Consider the following 22,983-nt stretch of genomic DNA (forward strand, 5'->3'; position numbering starts at 1 on the left):
ATAAGTTTACTGGTTCTAGACAATTGTTCTAATATTAGAAATTAATTAATTGGGCATATGCCCAAACACGACCTGTTCCGATGCCCATTATCCGGCTTCACAACCACATCAATTCGATAGTAGCTATTATTTAAAATTCCATTAATCTCAGTTGGTGCAGTCTCTTAACTATCTTGTGAAAAACTGACATTTAAAAAAGTTAATAATACAGTCAAATTGAGAACCGTCTCTTATTTTTGAAGTCGGTTGAAAATTTCCAAAAAAATTGTAGCTATGTCTTAAAGATCTATATCAATTACCATCGGCGGAACGCCCAGCTCGTTCTTTCCTTTATTGTTATAAAAAAATCTAACATTTTACACCACCATTTCCATTTTTCATTACAATATATTACTTCGTACCAATTTGTATTCAAAAACAATTAAATTGTAGCTAAACACGAGTTAATAGTAAAACTGACGAAACATATTGTAAACGTTTATGTAGTCCGAACGAAGTGCAACCCGCTGTGACCATTTTAATTCGATCGCAGCCTTACAAGATAACTTATTCTGTGAAGAATTAATACTAAAGTAATAGCTACGTATATCACTAGAAAATCCATTTGAGTGCACCTAATATTTAAAATGAAAAAAAAATCTACGTTTTATTAAATGCAGAATTGAAAACATATTTTTTTATTATTCAGCATAATTTGAAGAGAGAGTTTGGTAAACTTAATATGTTCTGAAAATGTCATGCCAAGCTAAGATATAACTAATGGTTTATTTGTTGATAAATTGGGTATTACTGAATCAATAACAATAAATAGGTAATATAATTTCAGTGTCTACGATGCTTTATCAGAATATGCTAATGTGTTTGTCAATTGTTTTTCCGTAGCTTCCTGTTACGAATTCACATATACCAAACTTAAACATCGCAAGCACTTAAGTATTTTACACGTACCTAAGGGATATCAATGAAGGTGTGGTCCGATATACAGCTGCTGGGATAGTGATTACCTCGCACCAATTACTATGTTAATGTGGAAGGCATTATTTTACTTTTACATTACAATGCTCATAGCTTCGTAATATTTTTTTTAAATTTCCCTATCCCATTGCAAACATTTTACTATTTTTTCCGTGGTTAAGTAATTTTAATTATTTTCTATTAGCCAATACGCTGATTTTGAGACTGGCTGATTCGTGATGGGTAAGATCTGTAGGGTAGAAGTCATAAATGAAAAGTAATAATTAAGAAATTGGATTATCCTTCTCATTTTATACCACTGTATAGGGATGCATATGTACATCATAATATCTGTATAGTCTCTTTTGTATTAGAGGGGCGAAACGGATAAGTGGCTCACCTAGTGGAAAGTAAAGAGCAGAGGTCAAAAGTAGGCAAATGATTCATTAAAGTGGCTAGGTCGCACACTTGGTTGCAGAAATCTATGTGAATCACGTAAAAATATGCATTTTGACGAGATGTCTTGTAGTGGAATTCGTTTTCTGGTAGTAACATGACCAACGGCCTTGAACACTCTCCGTGATATGCTTAAGGAGATGTAATCATATAAAAAAAGCCCATCGGAGACCACCTGTTCACCGATCATTCGAGTCGCACTTCATCGTATGCAGTCAAATGGAAGGAGCTGGTACTGGGGAGTCTCTGCCTAAAGGTGAGAAGAGTACTCCATGCGAGGCCAAATATGCGCCTTATGTAGTTACGGTATCTTGAAGTGACTCTCTCGTCTTCTTGAGCACACCTGGCTTTTTAGAATCTAATTTTGACTGGTGATTTGTAATAGATCATAGTTACCACAGATTTGAATATACCTCAATATATCGATGCTATAATATATGGTGTAAAAAAGGGAGACTGAGCAGTGTACTTGTGATTTTTTAAGGTTAAACTGGACTAAATTAAGCCGGCGCCATGTATGGATTTTGCAAAGAATCCCGACAGATATCGGCACTGCAGGTTTATGAAGCATATCCTGGTGATATTGTTTCATCATCATCAGCCGGAATACGTCTACTGCTGGACAAAGGCCTCCCCCAAAGATTTCCACGTCGAGAATTCAGAAGGTTGACGTGAATGGCAGGAGATCTCCCGGGACTCCTCTCAGTATGGGGGTACCACAAGGGTCTATTCTTGGACCGTTCTTCTTCTTTATCTATATAAATGATCTTCCTAATCTTATAGAGAAAAAACCTAAGGTAGTATTGTTTGCGGACGACACTTCACTGATTTTCAAAGTGAAAAGAAACCAACCTATGTATGACAAAGTGAACAATGTTCTATCTGACATCGTGTTAATTACAATGGGGCCACCATATTGAAGGATTGGCGAACAGACTTAGTTCTGCAGCATACGCGGTTTAAAAGATTAGACAATTAACTGACATAGACACGGCGCGACTAGTATACTTTAGTTATTTCCATAGTATTATGTCCTATGGTATATTGCTATGGGGCAACGCTGCCGATATTAATACAATATTTGTGCTGCAGAAGAGGGCTATTCGCGCTATTTATAACCTAGGTCCTAAAGAATCATTGAGAGTAAATTTCAAAGAAATGAACATCTTGTCTGTTACTTCTCAATATATTCTTGATAATGTAATGTATGTTCCTAGGCACATAAGTGAATTTTCTAGAAACTGTCATAACCATAATGTTAACACCAGGAACAGACATAAACTTATAATGCCTACTACTCGGCTACGTCGAGTTAGTAAGTCTTTTGTGGGGCGATGTATATGCTTTTACAACAAGATCCCAGAAAATGTTCAAAACAAAAGTATCACGTTATTCAAAAGAATTGTCAAAAAACGTTTGTGTGGTAAAGGTTACTATAACATAAATGACTAATGATACCACAGATTGGGAATGGAGTGACCGCCCTCAGGCTGTTAAATAATAAGTCTAATTGTACAATATTACTTTGTAAACATATTTTTTCGATGAAAACAAAAAAGCCCGCTGAGTTTGTTGCGCCCGTTCTTCTCAGGTCTTTTTCATTCATTTTGGAATGGGTGGTTTTTGACTTTCAATAAGTGATGTCACATCTTATTTTGAATAAAAATATTTGAATTTTGAATTTCAATTTGCCCTCCTCCAACGTATTCCGGCGATCTTGACCAGATCATCGGTCCATCTCGTGGGAGGCCTACCGACACTGCGTCTTCCGGTACGTGGTCGCCATTCGAGGACTTTACTGCCCCAACGGCCATCTGTCCGACGAACTATGTGCTATTATTTACATAGCAATTAAAGCCCGCGATTTGCAGCATGTCATTGATAAGCAAAAGAAACAGCGTAGAGGAAAGCATGCATATATATGTATACGGGTTGAAGTTTTATAAAAAATTTTTTTCTCCGCGCAAACCCACTTTGCGTACTTTTGTAATGTTTAAGGTGGCAATGAAACCAATGCTTACTATTATAATTATTATCAGCGACGCCCTTCAGATACGAGATTTTATTCCTGTTCATGATACCGAAATAAATTATTATTAACCGTGATCTTCTTTCAATAACAAAGCTGTTTGATTACTTATTCATAAGCACCCGCACAATGTCAGCAAAAGATAAATTTCTCAAATCGCTAACAGACGTGCCGCATTCTTCGTTACTTATAAAAAAGATAAAGTTATATAAAGATGGCGCAGAAATTCTACCATTATTCGAGTTTTAACTTTATGAGCTGTAATAGCCAGGTGTATACCAAAATGTCGGAGATGTTTCCTTTGTTTATGGTATTAGTTGGTTTTTGTTTTGTTTCCCATGCTGAGGGCTGGGTGTTTAACGAAGGAATGGTCACTAATGCAAAAAACGACAAAAAAATGACTCATCTTAAGGATTTGAAAATTTCTTTCATTTATCCAGGTTTGTTAAGTTTTTTTAAGTTTGTTCATGCATACTTCTTGTTTTATATATTTTTATTAGGTAAATTCAAAATAGAATGAAACGGCTAAGCTGTTGATAAATCCCGTTGGGATACAACGGGATTATGTTGGGATATAACGGTATAATGTACAATACATACCCGATAAAATTTAAATATCTTCATTCAGAAATCCCTTATTGAAATTAAAATTACCAGCCATTCGGAAATTAATGCCTCAGACCTGAGAAGAACGGGCGCAAAAGCTTAACGGGCTTCTTTTTTTGATAAAATTTATAAGTTAATAGCCTGACGGCGGTCGCTCCATTCCCAGTCTGTTGTATCATTAAGAATGTCATTTATATTATAGAATACTGTAATAAAAGTCTAGCCATCTAGACTACCTATATCATTGTTAATAATAAAATTGAACTATTATTCCAATTAAAGAAATATTTTTACTAAGCTAAATTAAACTACGCAAGAGTCCTATAATATTTATTAAAAAAATATAATGGAAGACAATAGTATTTTATTAATATTCATTAAATGTTCTTGTATCATGTTGGCTATTGTATAGCTTAGGATTAGTTTTTCATTATTTACGCACTACGTAGGTATCCTCACACAAAGTTAATTACAGCTCTCACTCCAATTCCACTTATTTTTTATCTTTTGCCGCCTAAATGTTGATGTATCCAGCCATAATTTACATGATCATTAAATTTTAATTTATAATCTATGCTCGTGAACGGCTGCTACTCGTGGTGGCTGGATGATCTTGTTACCGGGAGGTCTGCTTGATGTGATTTTTATTATTATTATTTCCTTTAAAGTTAAAGTTATTATATTTTTTATTTTATGAAATGCTCACATAATGCCTCTATTTATTTACGGTATGTGTGGATTGATGCATCTACTATACTCAATAACTCTTGTGTTTTTAAGTATTGATTTACTTTTTTTTTGAATTACTCGTGGAAGCCTTTCAGTTTTTGACATTTGAGTATTTTTGTTGCGTGACTTTGCATATATTGTAATTGAAATGATTTGTAAAACAATTAAAATGTAAATCTTGACTTAAAAGAGTGGCAATGAGTTTCTTGCTACTTCTTCTCATTCTCCCTTTACGAAGATATATAATACGAATATTTTTATTTTTTTTTGACATTCATAAGTGTCATTTCCGTGACCTACATGAATGAAGTGTTTTTGAATTTGAATTTGAATTATGTTTCAATTAAATATTTGATAGTGAAAAGGGCTTTTAACGTGGCATGTAAATTGGATGCAGCACTTAGGTGCGTTTTTAAGAAAACTGATTTGATACTACAATTATTGTAGAAAAATACATTTTGGAACCACTTTTTAATGCCAAAAACCGGTTGGTATCTATTTTTCCGTTCGAAATGTAATCGATAAGGGAGTGTTTTATTAAACCCTTATCAAACGGTTAATTCCGCGCGAGTCGAAACGGGACGAACGGTTTCTAAACTTCTCTGTCAAATGACTCAGCGATAAAGATAGGCAGAAAAAATCGTTTTTAACCGGTGTATAATGTATTCTATATCTGTATTTGGGACAAACACTACAGATATATGGAAAATAAACAAATAAATATAAACAAACTTGTCCAGATAATATGAATATACCTACTAAAATCTATTTATATCTCATCTAAGTAAATAAAAACTAAAGTAAGGATTATTAAATATCAACACAAATGCTGTGTTTTATATCAAAATGGTTTATAAAAGGCATTTATTTTCTCAAAATTGATTCCTTTAGAATTCTTACTGATGTCATTTCTAATATAATAGATACTACTACCGCTTCGGAAACAAATGGCGCTATGAGAGAGAAGAAGAGCACAAGAAACTCTCCTAGCATTCTTTTTTTTGCGCTCTTTTCAATAAAAATGGACAATATTGTACAATCATTGCTATCGCTATAAAATAATCACAATCTATTCCCGGGGTAACGGATCACTTAGATATTCAACTGTGTTGTAATAGGATTTACGAGAAAGCCATTTTTTTTATAAAACATTTAAATTTATTTATAGATAATGCCTGAACAGTGGCTGGGACTTTATTATAGAAGTGTATAAATTTACTCTTAAAGCTATTATGTATCTTATGAAGCCTTCTAGAATGAGTTACAAGCAATCCCTTATCTCTAGTCTTATAATGCACTTAAATAATTAAAAACCAGAAATAGTGGTGAAACGTAGGACAAAACCGAGTAGGTATGAATTAATCTATGTATTTGTTCGGATTCGTTTTAGGTTTCAAAACCTTGGTCGCCGATATCTTGTATGTTCTAACAGGGTCATCTGTTTTCGAGCATATCATGACAAAGAGAATAAATTTAATTAAAAATATAAATACTCTAGCCTTTTTTAATATTTGAGTTTGAGTTTTAACAGTGAAGTCAATAAGCTACAGTCCAATTTTTAATGAGTATAATATCCACCTTGTAGTTCTACTCCTTGTCCTGCCATTCCCTGGTCTCGTTGCCAATCGCTGGAGTACTCTTCAGAAACTGTCATAAACATAATGTTAACACCAGGAACAGACATAACCTTATGATGCCTACTACACGGCTAAGTCGAGTTAGTAAGTCTTTTGTGGGGCGTTGTATATGCTTTTACAACAAGATCCCAGAAAATGTACAAAACAAAAGTATCACGTTATTCAAAACAATTGTTAAAAAACGTTGGTTTCGTAAAGGTTACTATAACATAAATTACTTTCTTAATGATACCACAGATTGGGAATGGAGTGGCCGCCCTCAGGCTATTAAATAATAAGTTTAATTGTACAATATTACTTTGTAAACATATTTTTCGATGAAAAAAAAGCCCGCTGAGTTTGTTGCGCCCGTTCTTCTTAGGTCTGAGGCATTCATTTTGGAATGGGTGGTAGTTTATGACTTTCAATAAGTGATGTCACATCCTATTTTGAATAAAAATATTTGAATTTGAATTTGGACCGTGGATAAATATACACCTACTGTTCTAGCAGTACCTCGCTGACTCCTTCCTTCTTGTGCCATGGTGATAATTCTTGTACATTCTTTAGATAACGTTTCTCGATATTAGATTCTCTTCTTAGTAGATAACGACATGTTGGTGCATGGTTGATGCACAAATACTGTGACCAGCCAAAAAAACTGTTTATGATGACAGCTCGGTTTGAAAGAAAAGCAAGAAATATTTTGATATTTTTCAAATATCGGAATTTCTTTTTTTGAAGCTGTAACTTGTTCAAATGCAACCTCTTTTGATATGTATAATAAGCGTCACAAATCTGCCTATAACCACGGACTAGTAAAAAAAGAAGGACTCCGCGCCGTGATATTAGCAAGTGAAGTACCTTTATGCTAGTGTGTGTGCAGTTACGGGGTATACTAGTTACACAATTTTTTTTTATCCACAAATACTTTTATAGTATTGTTTTTACGCCTTTTAACAACGCAAGACGGCATTTATAAAATATTTTATTGAGACGCAAACAGATCTGTCACAGACGATGACAATTCTCGTAATGGCTGCCGATCGGCTGGTTTTGATCAGTGTAAGTGTATGCGTGGGGCTATGTATTTACACGTTTACCGGCTTGTTTTAGTGCCTCACTGTTATGCTAGGTGACACGGAGTCCTTATTTTTTTACTCGTCCGTGCCTATAACATATTTTATTAGAGATATCGGGGGTTTTCTAAATGAACCGTTATTTTTGCGGTCCAGTGTTATTTCTCTATTTATGTACATTTTAATTATTTTAGTTATTGAAACAAAAAAACGTGTGCGTCTCGGAACACCCGACAGAACAGATAACTTAAGCTAATTTAAGTTGAACTATTAAATATTGAAATTGCTTAACTTGAGAAAAGCTCTAGTTATAACTTAATTTTGATGTTTATTAATAGGATGTAAGGATAGGTTATTTATAAATTAAATCTTTTATTGATTATAAAATATATTTTATTATTTATTGATTAAATCCTATAAAAGTAACAATGGGTTAGAGTGAGATAGATGTAGCCTGTCTCCTGCTACCGTACAGGTGAGAGAAAGGGAAGCCAGACGGACTGGCTCCGTAACGCGTTACGAAACGAAGTGGTTTACCCTCCCATGTAAGAATCTGCCAGACAAAATTCGAAACGTAGACAATGAACATGAATTTTACAAAAATATTGAAAAACTTTTTAGTAGAAAAGTGTTACTATGCCATTTATGATTTTTTAACGACTTAAATAAAAATACGAGCATAATACTACTCCAAATTTACTACCATTATTTACTCCAAATGTTAGTTAAGGAATGTATTTATGGAATTGCAATAAATTGAAATTGACATTGAGAACATATCACTTCAAAAGCAATTCGTGTCTTAAAAATGAAGTATTCATAAATCTTGTTAATTTTCAGGAACAAAATGGTGTGGTACTGGCGATACCGCTAGTGGGTATGACGATCTTGGCAAAGAAGTGGAAGCTGATAAGTGCTGCCGTGACCACGACTTCTGCCCAGATGTTATCACCGCTGGCGAAACGAAATACAATTTGACTAATACAGCATATTATTCTCGGTAAGATATTGGATTGGTCGAGGCAGTGCGTAGTGCGTAGCAGGGATGTTGCAGATGCCGATATTTTCACATCCGCGGATACGGATGCGGATGCGGAGTTTAGCAGGCTCACATCCGCGGATGCAGATGCGGATGCGGATGTATAAGATATTATGTAAATAAAGTCTATCCATGAAGAATTAAAACAATGACAACGTAATTATTAACATTTTTATTGTAATCAAACATAATTAAGTACTTATTTTTATGTTAAAAATATAAGTCATGTATAATGTAACTGAACACCTTCTGTTTTTTATATCAGTAGTTGAATTTAAAAATAGGAGCATTATACTTGATGAAGAGTAGTATTGCCGCCTTTTCTGGTTCTAGTCTGTTACGCAGAGGTTCGTAAATTAATCCCGCGCTACTAAATAGTTGTTCGCTAGGAACACTGCCCGGTGGAGCAGATAAAAATCTTCGTACTATCGGCGATAATACCTTGAATTCCCCTCGATGTACACTCCACCAGTTTAAAGGATTTTCACTCACATTTATTCTTTTTTTAGTACGGTAAGCAAGTAACTCTTTTTTTAATACAGCTTCAACGCTACTATTTTCTGGCTCATCTTGACTTTCGTCTTCACTCGACGAATCTAACATCATAGCCAGGTCGTTTTTTAAGCATGGCTTTTTGTTGAAACCTGAAGTCCCTGGTCCTAGTTGTTCTGTTTCATTTTCCATGCAATCAGTTATTTTAGCCCTTTTGGCATTGGTATTAACTGATTCAAAATTGTCATTCTCAATATTTATCATTTTTAAAATGTCATCTTTAATCTTTTCTTCAGTCACCGGTGTGAAAAATTTGTGCTTATAGCGAGGATCTAAGTAGGTAGCGATGGTATATAAATTGTTTTCTCCCAAGCTAGAAAACTTTGTAGAAAGTTCGTTTTTCAAAGTCGTTACAGCCTGACGAATCGGATCAAACTCTTGCGATCTTGTTAAATATAAATAGTCATCAACTTTTTTTTCAAGCATTTGTATTATCGGTATCACAGATGAAATAAGAGCAGAAGAGCTGCTCAGTTCCCGTGTTGCTTCCTCAAAAGGTCCCAGTAATTGAATGAAACTTTCAATCATTTTCCATTCTTCTGGTAGAATAGGGTCAATTTCATTATCATTCATGTAAAGGCTCAGAGCATCCTTTATCTTTGAAAAACGCTCGAACATGTAGAATGTACTGTTCCATCGTGTTACACAATCTTGAAACACTTTCAGGTGCGGTTGATTCAGTCTGTCCTGAATTGATTGCAGTTGTTTCTGGGCAATGGTAGAGTGATTGAAATGGGTCGTAATTCTCTTACATTTTTGTTTTAGTATTTTTATGTTTTCTTGAGAACCTAAACAACTACGGATAGCCAGTTGTATCTTGTGAACAGTACAGTCTATATCATTTAATGCTGCTAATCGCGCGGCTCGTTTCATATTAGACCCTTCATCTCTGATTAGGCAATGCAGTTGTTGTTTTTTAATGTTCCATTCAGAAAGCATGTTACTGAATTTTTCAGCAACTATGTCACCAGTGTGACGGCCGTCAAATGTCTCACATTTCAATATTATCGATGATCTATCAAAGTTTTCTGCAATTCCATGGCAAGTCAGGCTAAGCAAAGAAGCGTTTGAGCTAGGATCCGACCAAATGTCAGACGTAAACGACATGTTATCAAAATTTTCGATTAATCCTTTAACTTTTTGAGCCACTTTGCTATATAATTCCTTGCATACAAAATCTGTAAAAAAATTGCGTCCCCTAAAGTTATATCTTGGTGCTAATTCTTGCATCAGTCTACGAAAACCTAGCCCTTCAACAAAATTAAACGGCAAATTTTGAAGTGCAATCATTTCTCCAATGAGTTTATCAATTTTTTTAGAATTCAAGTTATTGACGTCCCACTTCTTTTCTTTTAGAACCATTTCCTCTAATGAAAGTTGTTTCTTTGATTCTTGCAGAGGAGTGGTAACTTTATCTGAAAAATACACAAATAAATAAAAATTTTCGTTGTAAAAAACTATTTACTTAAAAGTAATTAAAAAGTGAGGACATTTTAAAACACCAGAAAACCTTTCTATCAAATGTCCAACTTATATTGCAAAAAATAAAAATAAAAGGAGTTTATTCCTTATAAATATTTATAAGAAGGAAGGATCCCTAATGTTTTCTGGCATTAACATTAAATATAGCGTGAAGCTAAACTACACTAAAAAGAAAAGGTACACTTTTTGATAGTGATAAAATTTTTGCAATCAGCCGAATAGTTTTTGAGTTAAGTAATTCACTATTCATATTTTAATATCATATTAAAAATATACATTTATGTACAGGTTGTTTTATTTTGAAACAATAAAAAAGTAGATAAATGAATTACATATATTAGTCTTTTTACAACTGACGTTTTATATGACAGCAAATAACTATAATATTGAGTGGAAACTTAGCCAATAAACCACAACTAAAACTATTCTTTTATTAAACTAACCAAACAATGCCTCAAGTAAATATTAATTAATTAAAACTATTAATTATGAAACTTACTTGCGTCAGATTTCATCTGTTGTAATTTTTTTTCTTTACTAATGTTCTCAAATGTAGAAAATTCTTCTGAGTGCATCGACTTAAGATGGTTTTTTAAAGACGACGTGGTGCGGCCCTTGCGAGAGTAGCTTTTTTTGCATATTTTACAATCAGCTTTATCCTGGTCTTCTTTATTTGGTTCAAAATAATCCCATACATTACTTTTGGTCGGTGGTGACATTGTTGACTAAATAGTTAGATAGATAAACTATCAATAACGGGAATCACACTGGAAAAATAACGAATTTCGTCATAAAACGATATTTTTTCCTACAATAAAACGTATTACCGGCGTAATATAATAGAAGTTACCCTGTGATCTTATGGATATTAGTCTTAAATAATATAAAGTTTTCTTGTAAACTCTTCTTATTTACACACTGTATCACAATAACATTAAAAATACCTATTTATCTTTATGATACGATAAGTAGTTCACTTTCACTTCACAACGCAAACAAACACGTATTTATTCACTTCCACTTGCAAGGAAAGGAACAAACAAATGATGCACTAGCGAAAACAAACAAACGTGTCGAATCTTGTCACTAATTTCTTCGCTCCCATTGGTTATTGTCACGTGCGACCGGCACGCGTCAATCACCGGCCCCGCCCAATTTCTTTCTTGTCGCTACTTGTATAATATTCGCATCCGCATGAACATTCGCATTGATTAATGCGGATGCGGAAGCAGATGCAGATGTCCAAAACAATGCGGATGTTCCGCATTTGCGGATGCAGATGCGAATGTTCGCAACATCCCTGGTGCGTAGTTGTACGTAGAACAAGAAAAGGCAAAAAAGGCATTTATGTCCTCAGATTTCTTTATGATTCCGATTTTTTTGTTCTTTCCGATACTTGATTCCTTTAGAATTATTTTTGATGTCATTTCTAATATACTAGATACTACTACCGCTTCGGAAACAAGTGGCGCTCTGAGTGAGAGAAGTGGCGCAAGAAACTCTTCCAGCATCCTTTTTTTGCGCTCTTTTTATTAAAATATACAATATAGTACTGTCATTGCTATTGCTATAAAATATATAATCTAGTCCCAGGCTGTCCGTTCACTTAGACATTCAGCTGTGGAGTAGTAAGATTTGCGACGGAGCCATTTCTTAATAAAACATTTAAATTTATTTATAGATAATGCCTGAAGTGGCTGGGACTTTATTATAGAAGACGTTTACCCTTAAAGCTATTATGTATCTTATGAAGCCTACTAGAATAAGTTACAAGCAATCCCTTATTTATAGTGTTATAATAATGAAAATCACTATTAACACCAAAAGGTGGAAATTTTTGTGAACGTATATAAAATTTTCATAAATGTACTCACAATGAACAGTCATAATATTTATTTCTTTTATTTTTTCTTTGAGAAACTGTCTATAATCAAGTGGATATATAGCACGAACAGCTCTTTTTTGCAGAGCAAACACTATGTTCTTGTCAGCAGCATGACCCCACAGTAAAAACCGTACGTCATGATGCTGTAAAAATAACTGAAGTACAGTAATCTAGCTGTGGCAACATTCGCGTACTCTCTAATCTTTCTGACGGCGATGCCGCAGAGTTGAGTCTATCTGCTAGTTGGGCAATATGTGGACCCCACTGAAGCTTTTTATCTAACGTGATACCCGAGAAGACCGTAGTGTCCACAAGTTTCAATTTCTGGTCATTTATAAGTACGTTGGTTTTTATCTCCGCTACAATACAATACTTTTCCTCGATTACACTTTCTTTGTAGGTCAATATCGTAATTAATAGATAAATTATATAATTGTTGCAATGAGGAAAAGTTAATGCATAGTAATTGCAGCATATCATTAACAAAATGGCTTCAACGGTTGGTATGAAACTATTACATGCACAATTTAAGACATTCTTTAAAAGTCATTCTGTCGTATTATTAAACGCAGTGTAAAGTTACTCCAGGCTTAACATTTCTTCTCCCTATCATGTAAATCTGTAATGGGAAAGGTATGATAAAGATGTTAAATAATTAAGGCTTAAAGTTATACCTGATAATAAACCAAGAATATGCAAAATGTTTACAAATAGACTTTTGCTTACGATTGGTTTATTGGGACGTATAAGTTTCCCGCGTTTGACATTTGATAATTTCCAAATTTATCATTGTATCGACAGTGTTGTCAGCGATTTAGTCAACATTTTGCATATTCTTGGTGTATTCTTAGATATAATAAATGTTTTCAGATCATTGGTTACTGATTTTTTTTAACCCCATTCTTACATTTTTTTTCTGAATACTTATCTCATTTGTAACTAATTCATTATAGTATTGTATAATAGGCGTGTATAGTATTGTGTAACTGATATACGAGTAGCTTGTAATTAGTTGTTAATTTGTATTACTTTTGTTTTGTGGTTTTTATCTTACCGTTGCTTACCTTTTAACTAAAAGTGTCGTATAAATTGTTGGAAACTTCACTGGTGAAAGTGTAAGTCTTAAGATTTGTTAATATTTAAGTATCATAATACTGTTTGTTTCCTATACATGAATAAATAAATAAATAAATAACTTTATGCCAAGTTTATTTGTATAAAAAGTTTTAAACTTGGAATAACTTAACTGCTCGTTTATTAAAACACAGATTTAGTTTAACTCAAAAATATTCTATTGAATTCTTTTTTAATACTCATTCATGCCTATTGTTTTTTATCTAGTTAGCTTTATGAATTGAACCTTACAGTGTTTCATCATTATCCACATTCCAAATTCAAATCAATATTGTGGTTATGCTAATATCAAACCAGACCTCCATTTCCTTGGGGGTTTGATTTGAATTTGCATCTACCACCACTTTCAATTCACATTTGTTTAGTTTAGTAGCCGTCGTAGTAGAATTCTTATTTTTCTTCATGGCCTATCTGCTCCGCGCGCTCAGTGTTTTAGCCATTGTCAAATCGTAGTTGAATTTTTTTAGCTGTCACGTGAAAAAGTTTTACTTTATAATGTTGCATCAAAGAGATTTTAGTTTTAATCCGAATTAACCAGAACTCCAAAACGGCAATTTGATTTAAGATCAATAGTACGTTTATAAATCTTAATTTGTGATTAGTATTTACCATCAACTACAAAATGTTGTAGAGAATTTATTTTATAGCATCAGCTATTCACTGTAAATACGGACTACTCGTAAAATAGCTTTTTTAGAAGTGATTTGAATTTGGAATGTAAATATTTTGTATTCAAGTTTCAATAAATTAAGAGATTCTTAGAGGACATTGAGTGAAAATATAATAAATATATATATATGAAGTAAAACTTTATTATAATTAACATTACGAATAATTAACAGACATATATATATATATATATAATATATATATACATATATATATATATATACATTCTTTTGCTTATCTGAAAGCTCACAAAATATGCAATTTTTTTGTTTGCCCTTGTTTGTCCCACCTATTATAGGACATCCAGTATATAACAAATATTCTTAAAAAGTTGAAAGACAAGAAGATTTAATTTATACCATTAAATATATGCTTACATTCATTAAAACGGTGTTATTAATAAATAATTGAATAAAAATAATTAAATTATTAATATCACACATATCTATATAACGTCAGAGCCAACGTAAGAGCCGATGGACGAAGAAAAATTAATGTCGTAATCAGACTGAGAACTTTTAAGCTATTGCATAGCTTCTATCGCGGGCCTTGAGCGTGGAGACCGAATCCAGAAATTCCGTAACTAAAATAACCTAACACTTACTTACTAGATGTATATAGATGTTTCGGCACGGTCATTACAGTGGCCGTGGAACAGCGGTTATCACGTATGCTTTTTGTGCAGAAGGTCCCAGGTTCGAGTCTGGGGTGCATATTAATTTTTTTTAATTTCTTTTATTTTTTTTATCACGTTTTTTTATTTTTTATTATTATACCAAGCATTTTTATTTAGTTTCACCTGTCCCGTTGTCTGTCTGTAATCGAATCTTGCAAGTAAAATTTTACTCACTTCCCGTTTGCTTTTTTTAAAATAAATTTTATCAAAAAAGAAATACTGCATAAATAAATAATTATAATTGCATAAGTTGATAAGAAATGCTATGCAATAGCTTTACCGCGGCAGTCCCCGAGTGCCACACGTATTTTTTTTTATTTATTATTTATTACAAAGTAGTCATAAGTGAACAAATACACTTGGAGATTTTCAGAAAATATTACTGAGCATTTTGAAACAGTTTCTTAAACCATTAAATTATTATGGTTAAAAATTGTTTCAATTGACTTTTTTACCTTTGTTACCCCCAAGTCACGCCTAAAGAAGTTTTACTTCAAAAAAAGTTTGTCAAAGAAGTAAACTAACGCGCGGTTTCATTCTGAGCAAAGAAGATGTAAATACTGCGTAATAAGACTCGGGAATGTCTACGTACAAAAATGATATTTAGTTTAGTATGAAACGTGCAGTGATTTGACATAAGTTTGAATTTACATTAATGCGATTGGGGACGAAGTATAATCCGGCTAGGTTTGAAAGCAAACAGTTGCTCAAAACGTAGTGGATTTCGGCTATCTTCATCACAAGATTATAGCCGTCATCTATCAATGACTGCATATTCCATGCAATCGAGTGAATCGCTTTTTTCTTAGAGAAATATTTTTTTTTAATGACAATAAGGGACGAGACGAGCACAAGACGTTCAACTGATGGTAATTGATACGCTCTGTTCATTACAATGAAATGCTGCTCAGGATATTATTATACGAAACACAATAATGCTTACACATTACTACTTCACGGCAGAAATTGGCGCCGTTGTGGTACCCATAATCTAGCCGGCATCCTGTGTAAAGAAGCCTCTCACTGGTAGATACTTAGATAGTATAAATCTTAGATAATTTGTACGTCCTTATAAACTCAAAGCTGTGAAAGCGTCGATAAAATAGCAGCGATTAGTTAGCCTCTATTTTCAACAACACACGCACACTAAAACAAGTGACTGACGCATCGCGAGTGTAAGACGAAGCTGTTATGCACACTAAAGTAATAAAACCTAACCTGTTATCTAACAGCAACAGGCTCTATATACAGGATGTCCCAAAGTTATGGGACATGAAGGGAAAGTACCTTAAATATCGAAGATAGGCTATTTTACTGATTAGTTTTTGGCCATTCTTTCGATTGGCATCATTAAAGTAGGGGTGTTTTTTTTTTACATTTAAGTCGGTTCGATTCCCAGACGAGGCAAGTATTTTTTAGAAAATCATTGAATGCAGAATTACTTACCTCTAAAAATAACATAAAGTCTTCTTTCAGTAAAATAGCCTCTGTATATAACGGAAGAAAAAAAAATGCTTATAATTTTTGAGAAGTACCCTCAATTCCTCATATAATCCAAAAATTACAAGTTGGTTGATAAAATTGATTAATAATACGTGTATTGTTGTTTTTCAGTCTGGCGTGCTCTTGTGACGAGAAATTTCTGAAATGCTTGGAAGCAGCGAACACCAAAAGTTCTAATTCCATTGGAAACGTTTATTTCAATGTGCTGGGCACTAAATGCTACAAAAAAGACTATCCAATCACCGGCTGTTTGGAGCATGGAGGGTAAGCATATATTTTGCACATAAAATCTGTGACACCTATATGAAAATATGTCTTGTTCGAGGTAAATCCATCGAACTAAATTAATTACTTATAACCATGTTGTTGCATTCAGTAAGGCAGTACGCGTTTATCAGACCGGTCCCAATTATCATTAACCATTTCTGTGCCGGTCAGAGTAAACATTTTAACCATCATAACCAATTAATAGTAGAGATCCGCGTACTCACCATTAGAACCATTAAAATAGTAATTTAACAAGTATTATAGTTAAGTTGAACACCTAAATAAGTAAATAAATATAATTATTACCGTAAAACAACTAAATATCTACCTTAGGGGTGCACCACTTTTCATGGTCCTTCGAGCCGGATAAAATGTTAAAATTGCCGTGACCTTTGAATACGACTACAACCCGAGGATTACCTGGTGCTAAGTGTTGCTCTAGTTTATTTGGTTCTCCCGAGGGATTGCTAGATAGGTCATTAGCCAGTGACGAAATAACTCCAAAGAACAGTAGGCTTAGCCCAGTGAGTACACTGGGCTTATGTATATAGGTAGTAACCTATATACATAAGCTCTGTAGAAAACTAAGCAAATGTATGAAAATTAATATAATAACTTATTGGATACTTCCGAACATCTGTGCTATAAAAACAGTCATCTCACCAATCGTAGTCAATAACTTTACCAATGATGGAAAGTAGTAACACCTTACTAGTGATAGAAAGAGAATAAGCATTGAACATAATTTCGTTGTTTTTAATGGAGTACCAACGAACGTTATGACTGAAAACTGATGTTAAGTGATCACCGCCGCCCAATTTCTCTTGCAATGTGTACGTTTTCGTTTGGGAGTGTAAGCCATACAGGAGTATTTTATTAAGCCTTTTTAACTTACTTTGGTGTCGAAACGACTTGAAGGTACTCTCGTCTTGTGCGTTCAAGTGGTGAATAAATATCACAAAAACTTGAACTAGAAACCGTTTGAATGGGTTCAATCAATGAAACCCTATTTTTTCTTTATTTATGTGCTTATATCTGTATGTACATGTCAGCCCCATTATAATCGAAGTACATAAATACTAAAACTAAAGAAAAACTAAAGAAAAAAAAAAGAAAAAAATCCTTAACAAACTAAAAAAATCAAGTTATACATACAGTCTGTCTTAATGATTCAATCAGTCGTATCCTTAGATGCCCGACGGGCAAGTATATTTACAAACATGCCCGTATCAATCTGTACAAACCCATAAGTCCTACAATTTCGTCTCTTCTGGACTGAAATCGGACACATTCATTTAATAAGGCGACACTAAATGCCAGCGACCTTGAGCGATATGAGTTCACGGCTGCCGGCCCGCCATATATGTAACAAAGCCAATATTTTAAAAATTCTTGCGTGGAAAACATGTTATATGCTTACAATCCTCGTTATTCACTACTAATCTGAATAAATGAACCTACACAAAAGAGTACAAGCTATAAGAATAACTTTTCTGTGAGAAGTACCAAAAAAATGCGTCACGCCATGCCAAAAAACTTGTTTAACTTGAAAGAAAAGTGGTAGTTCAAAAAGGCTCGGCAGTGTTAACTATAACCAACAGCAAGCATTAGCAACCTACAAATAAGACTTAAGGATATGTGTAACAGGATTAAGTAGTGTTCATAGCTCGAAATGCTGTACTTTCACCACAAAACTTGTCTAAAAACACCATGTTTGCGTGTTTTCTGCTTACTCTTCTCCATAAGTGTTCACCATCCTTAATTATTCCACATGAATCACATAGAGGTGGCCAATGAGATAATAGTTTTAAAAGAGGGAGGTGACTCCGTAATTTTCATCTTAAATTCAATGAAATTATAATAAACTTAAAAATAAAATCGTAAATAATTGGTACATCAAAACCGAATATGGAGTTCTCTATGTATTTACAGGTTAACGTTAAACGATTCGTTTTTTTTACTTGGTCCCTGTGATAAATGAAGTTGAAACCGGCTGAACTAGTCTTATTAATAAATTAAGATGTAGATTATTAATAAATTAATATTAAGATATAAATAATGGGTGTCTGAATTTGAAGGATATATTATAAGGGACGAGACGGGCAGGACGTTCAACTGATGGTAATTGATACGCCCTGCCCATTACAATGCAGTGCTGCTCAGGATTCTTGAAAAACCCCAAAACTTCTGAGCGAAACTACAACTGCGCTCGTCACCTTGAGACATAAGATGTTAAGTCTCATTTGTCCAGTAATTTCACTAGCTACTGCGCCCTTCAGACCGAAACACAGTAATGCTTACACATTACTCCTTCACGGCAGAAATAGGCGCCGTTGCGGTACCCATAATCTAGCCGGCATCCTGTGCAAAGGAGCCTCCCACTGGTATAGTTTCATGCAGCCATCCTGTTTGGTCCCACCTTCCGTTAGCTTTGTAATTGTTATAGTTTTTTAAAGAAACCGTGTGCTTAATAATACATTAATTTGTTACAGCTGGTGGAATGGAAGGTGTGTGGAATACGAGTTTGATAAAAATGGAACTCAGCGGTACCAATGGTTTGATGTACCTGCTTACACCTAAATAACCTACGTTAACAAATTTTTTTACGATTTTCCAAGTATTTTATTTATTTTTATTATAGATTTTCAAATAATGTTTTTCATTTTCATACAAGAAACCCAGCCCTAATTCTGAGATGAATTCAAAGTGTATTTCAGATAAGTATCATCCATAGTTGTAAATCCTAGTTCTTACGTCTAAATAGATGATGTGTAAAAGTGTGTCAATATTTATATATTTACTAGTTGACCCGACAGACGTTGTTCAGTAGATAATAAAAAAAATACTGTTTTATAGGAATTTAATATTTCAAAACATCAAGAATCATTTCGTAAAACATGCTCCCTTTGTTGAAATGAAATTGTTTCACAGCGGAACCGTCAAACCGTGCCTCACTAAATTCTCTCATAGAAAACATGTCCATCCAAAAATTATTGAAAATACAAATAGTTATGGGTCCCAAATTGAAATAAAAACTATCCTATCTCTCAAGTTGGACTAAACTGCACTCCATGAAATAATCCCCATTAAAATCCGTTAATTAATTTAGGAGTTCATCGCGGACAAACAATGTGACACGGAATTTATATATATTAAGTTTTATATAAAGAAAAAAATCACAGGAGCGTTGCCGGCCTTTAACGCGCTTTTTTTGACGGAAGGTACCCATGTCGTATCATATTACAAGGGAGTTCATTCTACAGCTTGTACTACAAAGATTGCCTACGAACTTTGTTCTACGTACTAACGTGGAAGAAAGTTCCTTGAAAACCGCACTGTGGTCCTCCACACATCTAGATGGTGGGGATGATATTATCTTAATTTTTGTTGTGCGAAAGTGGAATTCGGCGGCAGGAAGCAGGTAAAACAGCTCTTCGGAACACTCCTCGTGATAAATGCGGTAGAAGAGAGACAATGTAACGTCTCTACGCAACGCCAAGTGATCCAGCCGTTCACAGAGCACTGTGACCCCTAAAATTCGAACTGCTCTGGGTTGCACGCGGTCAAATGGATCGAGCTAATACTGGGGTGCGCCAGACGAGAGATGACAGCAATACTCCATATGTGGCCGGACCTGCGCTTTGTAGAGCGCTACAATGTGGGCCAAGTGTTGGCTTTGCTCTCCAGAGGACCGCGGAATTGGCAATCGCTCGGGATTTCGAGACCGAGTATTCCGATACTAGGCGAGGCTTTAAGGGAGGTTTTGTTGAACAGCTGTGATACGATAAATGCGGTTTTTTAACTGGTAACCGCAAACTTGACTCTTCTGGGAATACGATAAAGTTCAATTTACCACATTTTGCAACCTTCTCAAGAGAGGACTCAATAGAAGACACAAGAGTCGCCCGGCACTGGTCGACGATTTTCCCAGACAGACCCACATGGCTCGTGTATACTGTATCACCAGTGCTGTCGTCTGTATAGCAAAGTTTGTTGGAAACGTTCAACATCTCATTGATATGCAGAAGAGTGTAGGAGATAGCAAAAAGTATTGGTGCACGCCAGCGTTCACGGGCTTCGGGTTCGAGTAATAACCGTCGACAACGACCTGTTAGCTGCGCCCAGTGAAGAAGCTGGAGGTCCACCTGCATAAACTCTCGGAAAGCCCAAACGATGGAAGTTTTGATACCAAGAGCTAGCGGTTAAAAATTTCTCCATGATTTTGGAGAGCAGGGAGGTAATACCTATAGGCCTGTAATTTGCCGGATCCGAACCGTCTCCTTTTTTGGATCGGATGGATAAGAGCTTCCTTCGATAAATAAGGGACTACGCCTTATGAGTATGCCTCACCGGGCGCAGCATATACAGGTCGTTGTCGACGGTTATTGATTGATTTTTTGATTTGAAATTTCTTTATTATCATAATTATTACAGTTGTATGTTTCCAGTGTACATTAAAACCTAGAAATACAAGTAATAACAGTAGTAACACGTTTTTTAACAGATATCGCCTTTATTACAAAAACTATTTAAAGGAATTTAAAATTACAAATACTTAATTTATATATGCTTAATTATTATAAATAACAAACAGGTAACTTATATAATTATATGTATGCTTCAGTACCTAAGCAGCATTACATTTTCTACAATTTAGGTAGATAATCCAAATTATACACTTGTCCATAAAAAACAGCAAGAAACAAAGGCGAGAAGCCATCGGGGTCGTTTTGAGTGAGAACTCAGAATCAGGTTTGTAAACAACAGTGCTACGCAAGAGTGGACGATCCGTCGTTGTCGCTCACATGCCACCAGCACCCTAGGTAGCTTCTGCATTCGGGCGACAATAGCTCGCGAACAACGCAGACAGTGCTTCGTAGTTCGTAACTGCGCGAGTAGATGTGCCTGTTGAGTGATGACTCATAACTAGACAAGTCCAGATGAGTAAGTGTTGGGGTTAAATATTTCGTAGTTATCGATAATGTTTAAATTCTTTTGATATTTTTTTTTTTTGGTTGTACCTACCTATGCTGGTAATTAACTTATTATTGTTTTTAGTATTGATTGTTAGGTAAAAATTTTTTGAAACTTTGTGTATATAAGAATATACGTTAGGCAGGCCAATATTGTTATGTAATTTAGTGAGATTTGTAAACATTGGGGTATTGTATGAATATTTTACCGCTTTATTTTGGATAACTTGTAGCTTTTTAAAATTGGTATTACATGTACTGCTCCATACGGGACATGCGTAGGTTATACAGGGACGGACTAGGGTACGATAAATACTTATTTTAGTTTGGCTGCTTAGACAAGATTTTCTGTTGAAGACTGGAATTAGAGCGTTTATGGCCTTTATACCTTTTTGGCAAAATCTTGAAGTGTTCGCTGTCCAGTTGAGTGTTTTATCTAAGGTAATACCTAAGTATTTAACTGACTTGCTCCAAGGAATTTGGTAGTCATCGACCTTAATTTGACGTGTAGGTAGTTTGCGTTTTCTAGTGAAAAGTATCGCTTCTGTTTTTGACGTGTTTATTTTAAGTTTCCATCTTTTGAAATAGGCAAGAAGTAGGTCTATTGATAATTGGAGCCGGCTAACTATTAAATCTATATCGTTTGATGAGGTAAAGGACGCTGTATCATCAGCAAAGCATGCGATGTTTGTGTGGTTTTGTATGGGGATGTCATTTACAAAGATAAGAAACAGATAAGGTCCCAGGATGGAGCCCTGAGGGACTCCAGCAGGTACAGATTTTGGAGATGAAGAGTTTTCACCAACATGAACTATAAAATTTCTTTCAGTCAAGTACGATTTTATTAATTTTGCAAGCATAATGGGAGTATCTAGGCTAATCAGTTTACTCAGTAATGCATCGTGCCAAACTGTGTCAAAAGCCTTTTCGATGTCCAGGAGGAACATTCCAGTCGACTTCTTTAGATTTAAGTTGTGTGTCACATATTCAGTAACCCGCGCTAGTTGTTGAACAGTTGAGTGACCTCTCCGGAAACCAAACTGCTCGTCCAATAGCTTACTTTCTGTAGCTTTTAACAACCTAGTGAAAACAACTTTTTCAAATAATTTACCCAGAGAAGGAAGTAAACAAATGGGCCGGTAGGATCTAGGATCCGAAGAAATTTTGCCGGGCTTGTGTATTGCAATCACTTTCGCTGTTTTCCAGATCGTAGGGAAATATGTCAGTAATAAACAAGCGTTGAAGATTTTAGAGAGCAACACTATGCACTTTTGAGGTATGTTTTTGATGAGGAGATTTGTTATATCATCAGGACCTGGTGCTTTTCGAGTTTT

The 22,983-nt window shown here is 34.6% G+C and overlaps 2 protein-coding genes across 2 annotated transcripts; one reads left to right on the forward strand and one right to left on the reverse strand.

The window, feature by feature from the left end:
• The first annotated feature begins 3,661 nt into the window (after positions 1–3,661).
• On the forward strand, positions 3,662–19,329 carry LOC126967612 (phospholipase A2-like). The gene is made up of 4 exons (XM_050812139.1): positions 3,662–3,879; positions 8,310–8,469; positions 16,521–16,673; positions 19,169–19,329. The coding sequence occupies exons 1-4, from the start codon at positions 3,693–3,695 to the stop codon at positions 19,254–19,256; spliced, it is 588 nt and encodes a 195-aa protein (XP_050668096.1). The 5' UTR covers positions 3,662–3,692; the 3' UTR covers positions 19,257–19,329.
• LOC126967611 (zinc finger BED domain-containing protein 4-like) lies at positions 8,666–11,846 on the reverse strand. Its single transcript, XM_050812138.1, has 2 exons — positions 11,042–11,846; positions 8,666–10,475 (listed from the first exon to the last, which is right to left on the reverse strand). The coding sequence occupies exons 1-2, from the start codon at positions 11,259–11,261 to the stop codon at positions 8,770–8,772; spliced, it is 1,926 nt and encodes a 641-aa protein (XP_050668095.1). The 5' UTR covers positions 11,262–11,846; the 3' UTR covers positions 8,666–8,769.
• Positions 19,330–22,983: the final 3,654 nt, after the last annotated feature.

Source organism: Leptidea sinapis, chromosome 13, assembly GCF_905404315.1.
Source record: "Leptidea sinapis chromosome 13, ilLepSina1.1, whole genome shotgun sequence".
Classification (NCBI taxonomy): domain Eukaryota; kingdom Metazoa; phylum Arthropoda; class Insecta; order Lepidoptera; family Pieridae; genus Leptidea; species Leptidea sinapis.

What these genes read in the sequence shown, in the direction of transcription:
- LOC126967611 (XM_050812138.1), bottom strand. Translation starts at nt 11,261, where the DNA reads ATGTCACCACCGACCAAAAGTAATGTATGGGATTATTTTGAACCAAAT. An exon ending in ACAGATGAAATCTGACGCAA is followed by an intron (nt 10,476 to 11,041) that starts GTAAGTTTCATA and finishes TGTATTTTTCAG; the next exon opens with ATAAAGTTACCACTCCTCTG.
- LOC126967612 (XM_050812139.1), top strand. Translation starts at nt 3,693, where the DNA reads ATGAGCTGTAATAGCCAGGTGTATACCAAAATGTCGGAGATGTTTCCT. An exon ending in AATACAGCATATTATTCTCG is followed by an intron (nt 8,470 to 16,520) that starts GTAAGATATTGG and finishes GTTGTTTTTCAG; the next exon opens with TCTGGCGTGCTCTTGTGACG. An exon ending in GGCTGTTTGGAGCATGGAGG is followed by an intron (nt 16,674 to 19,168) that starts GTAAGCATATAT and finishes AATTTGTTACAG; the next exon opens with CTGGTGGAATGGAAGGTGTG.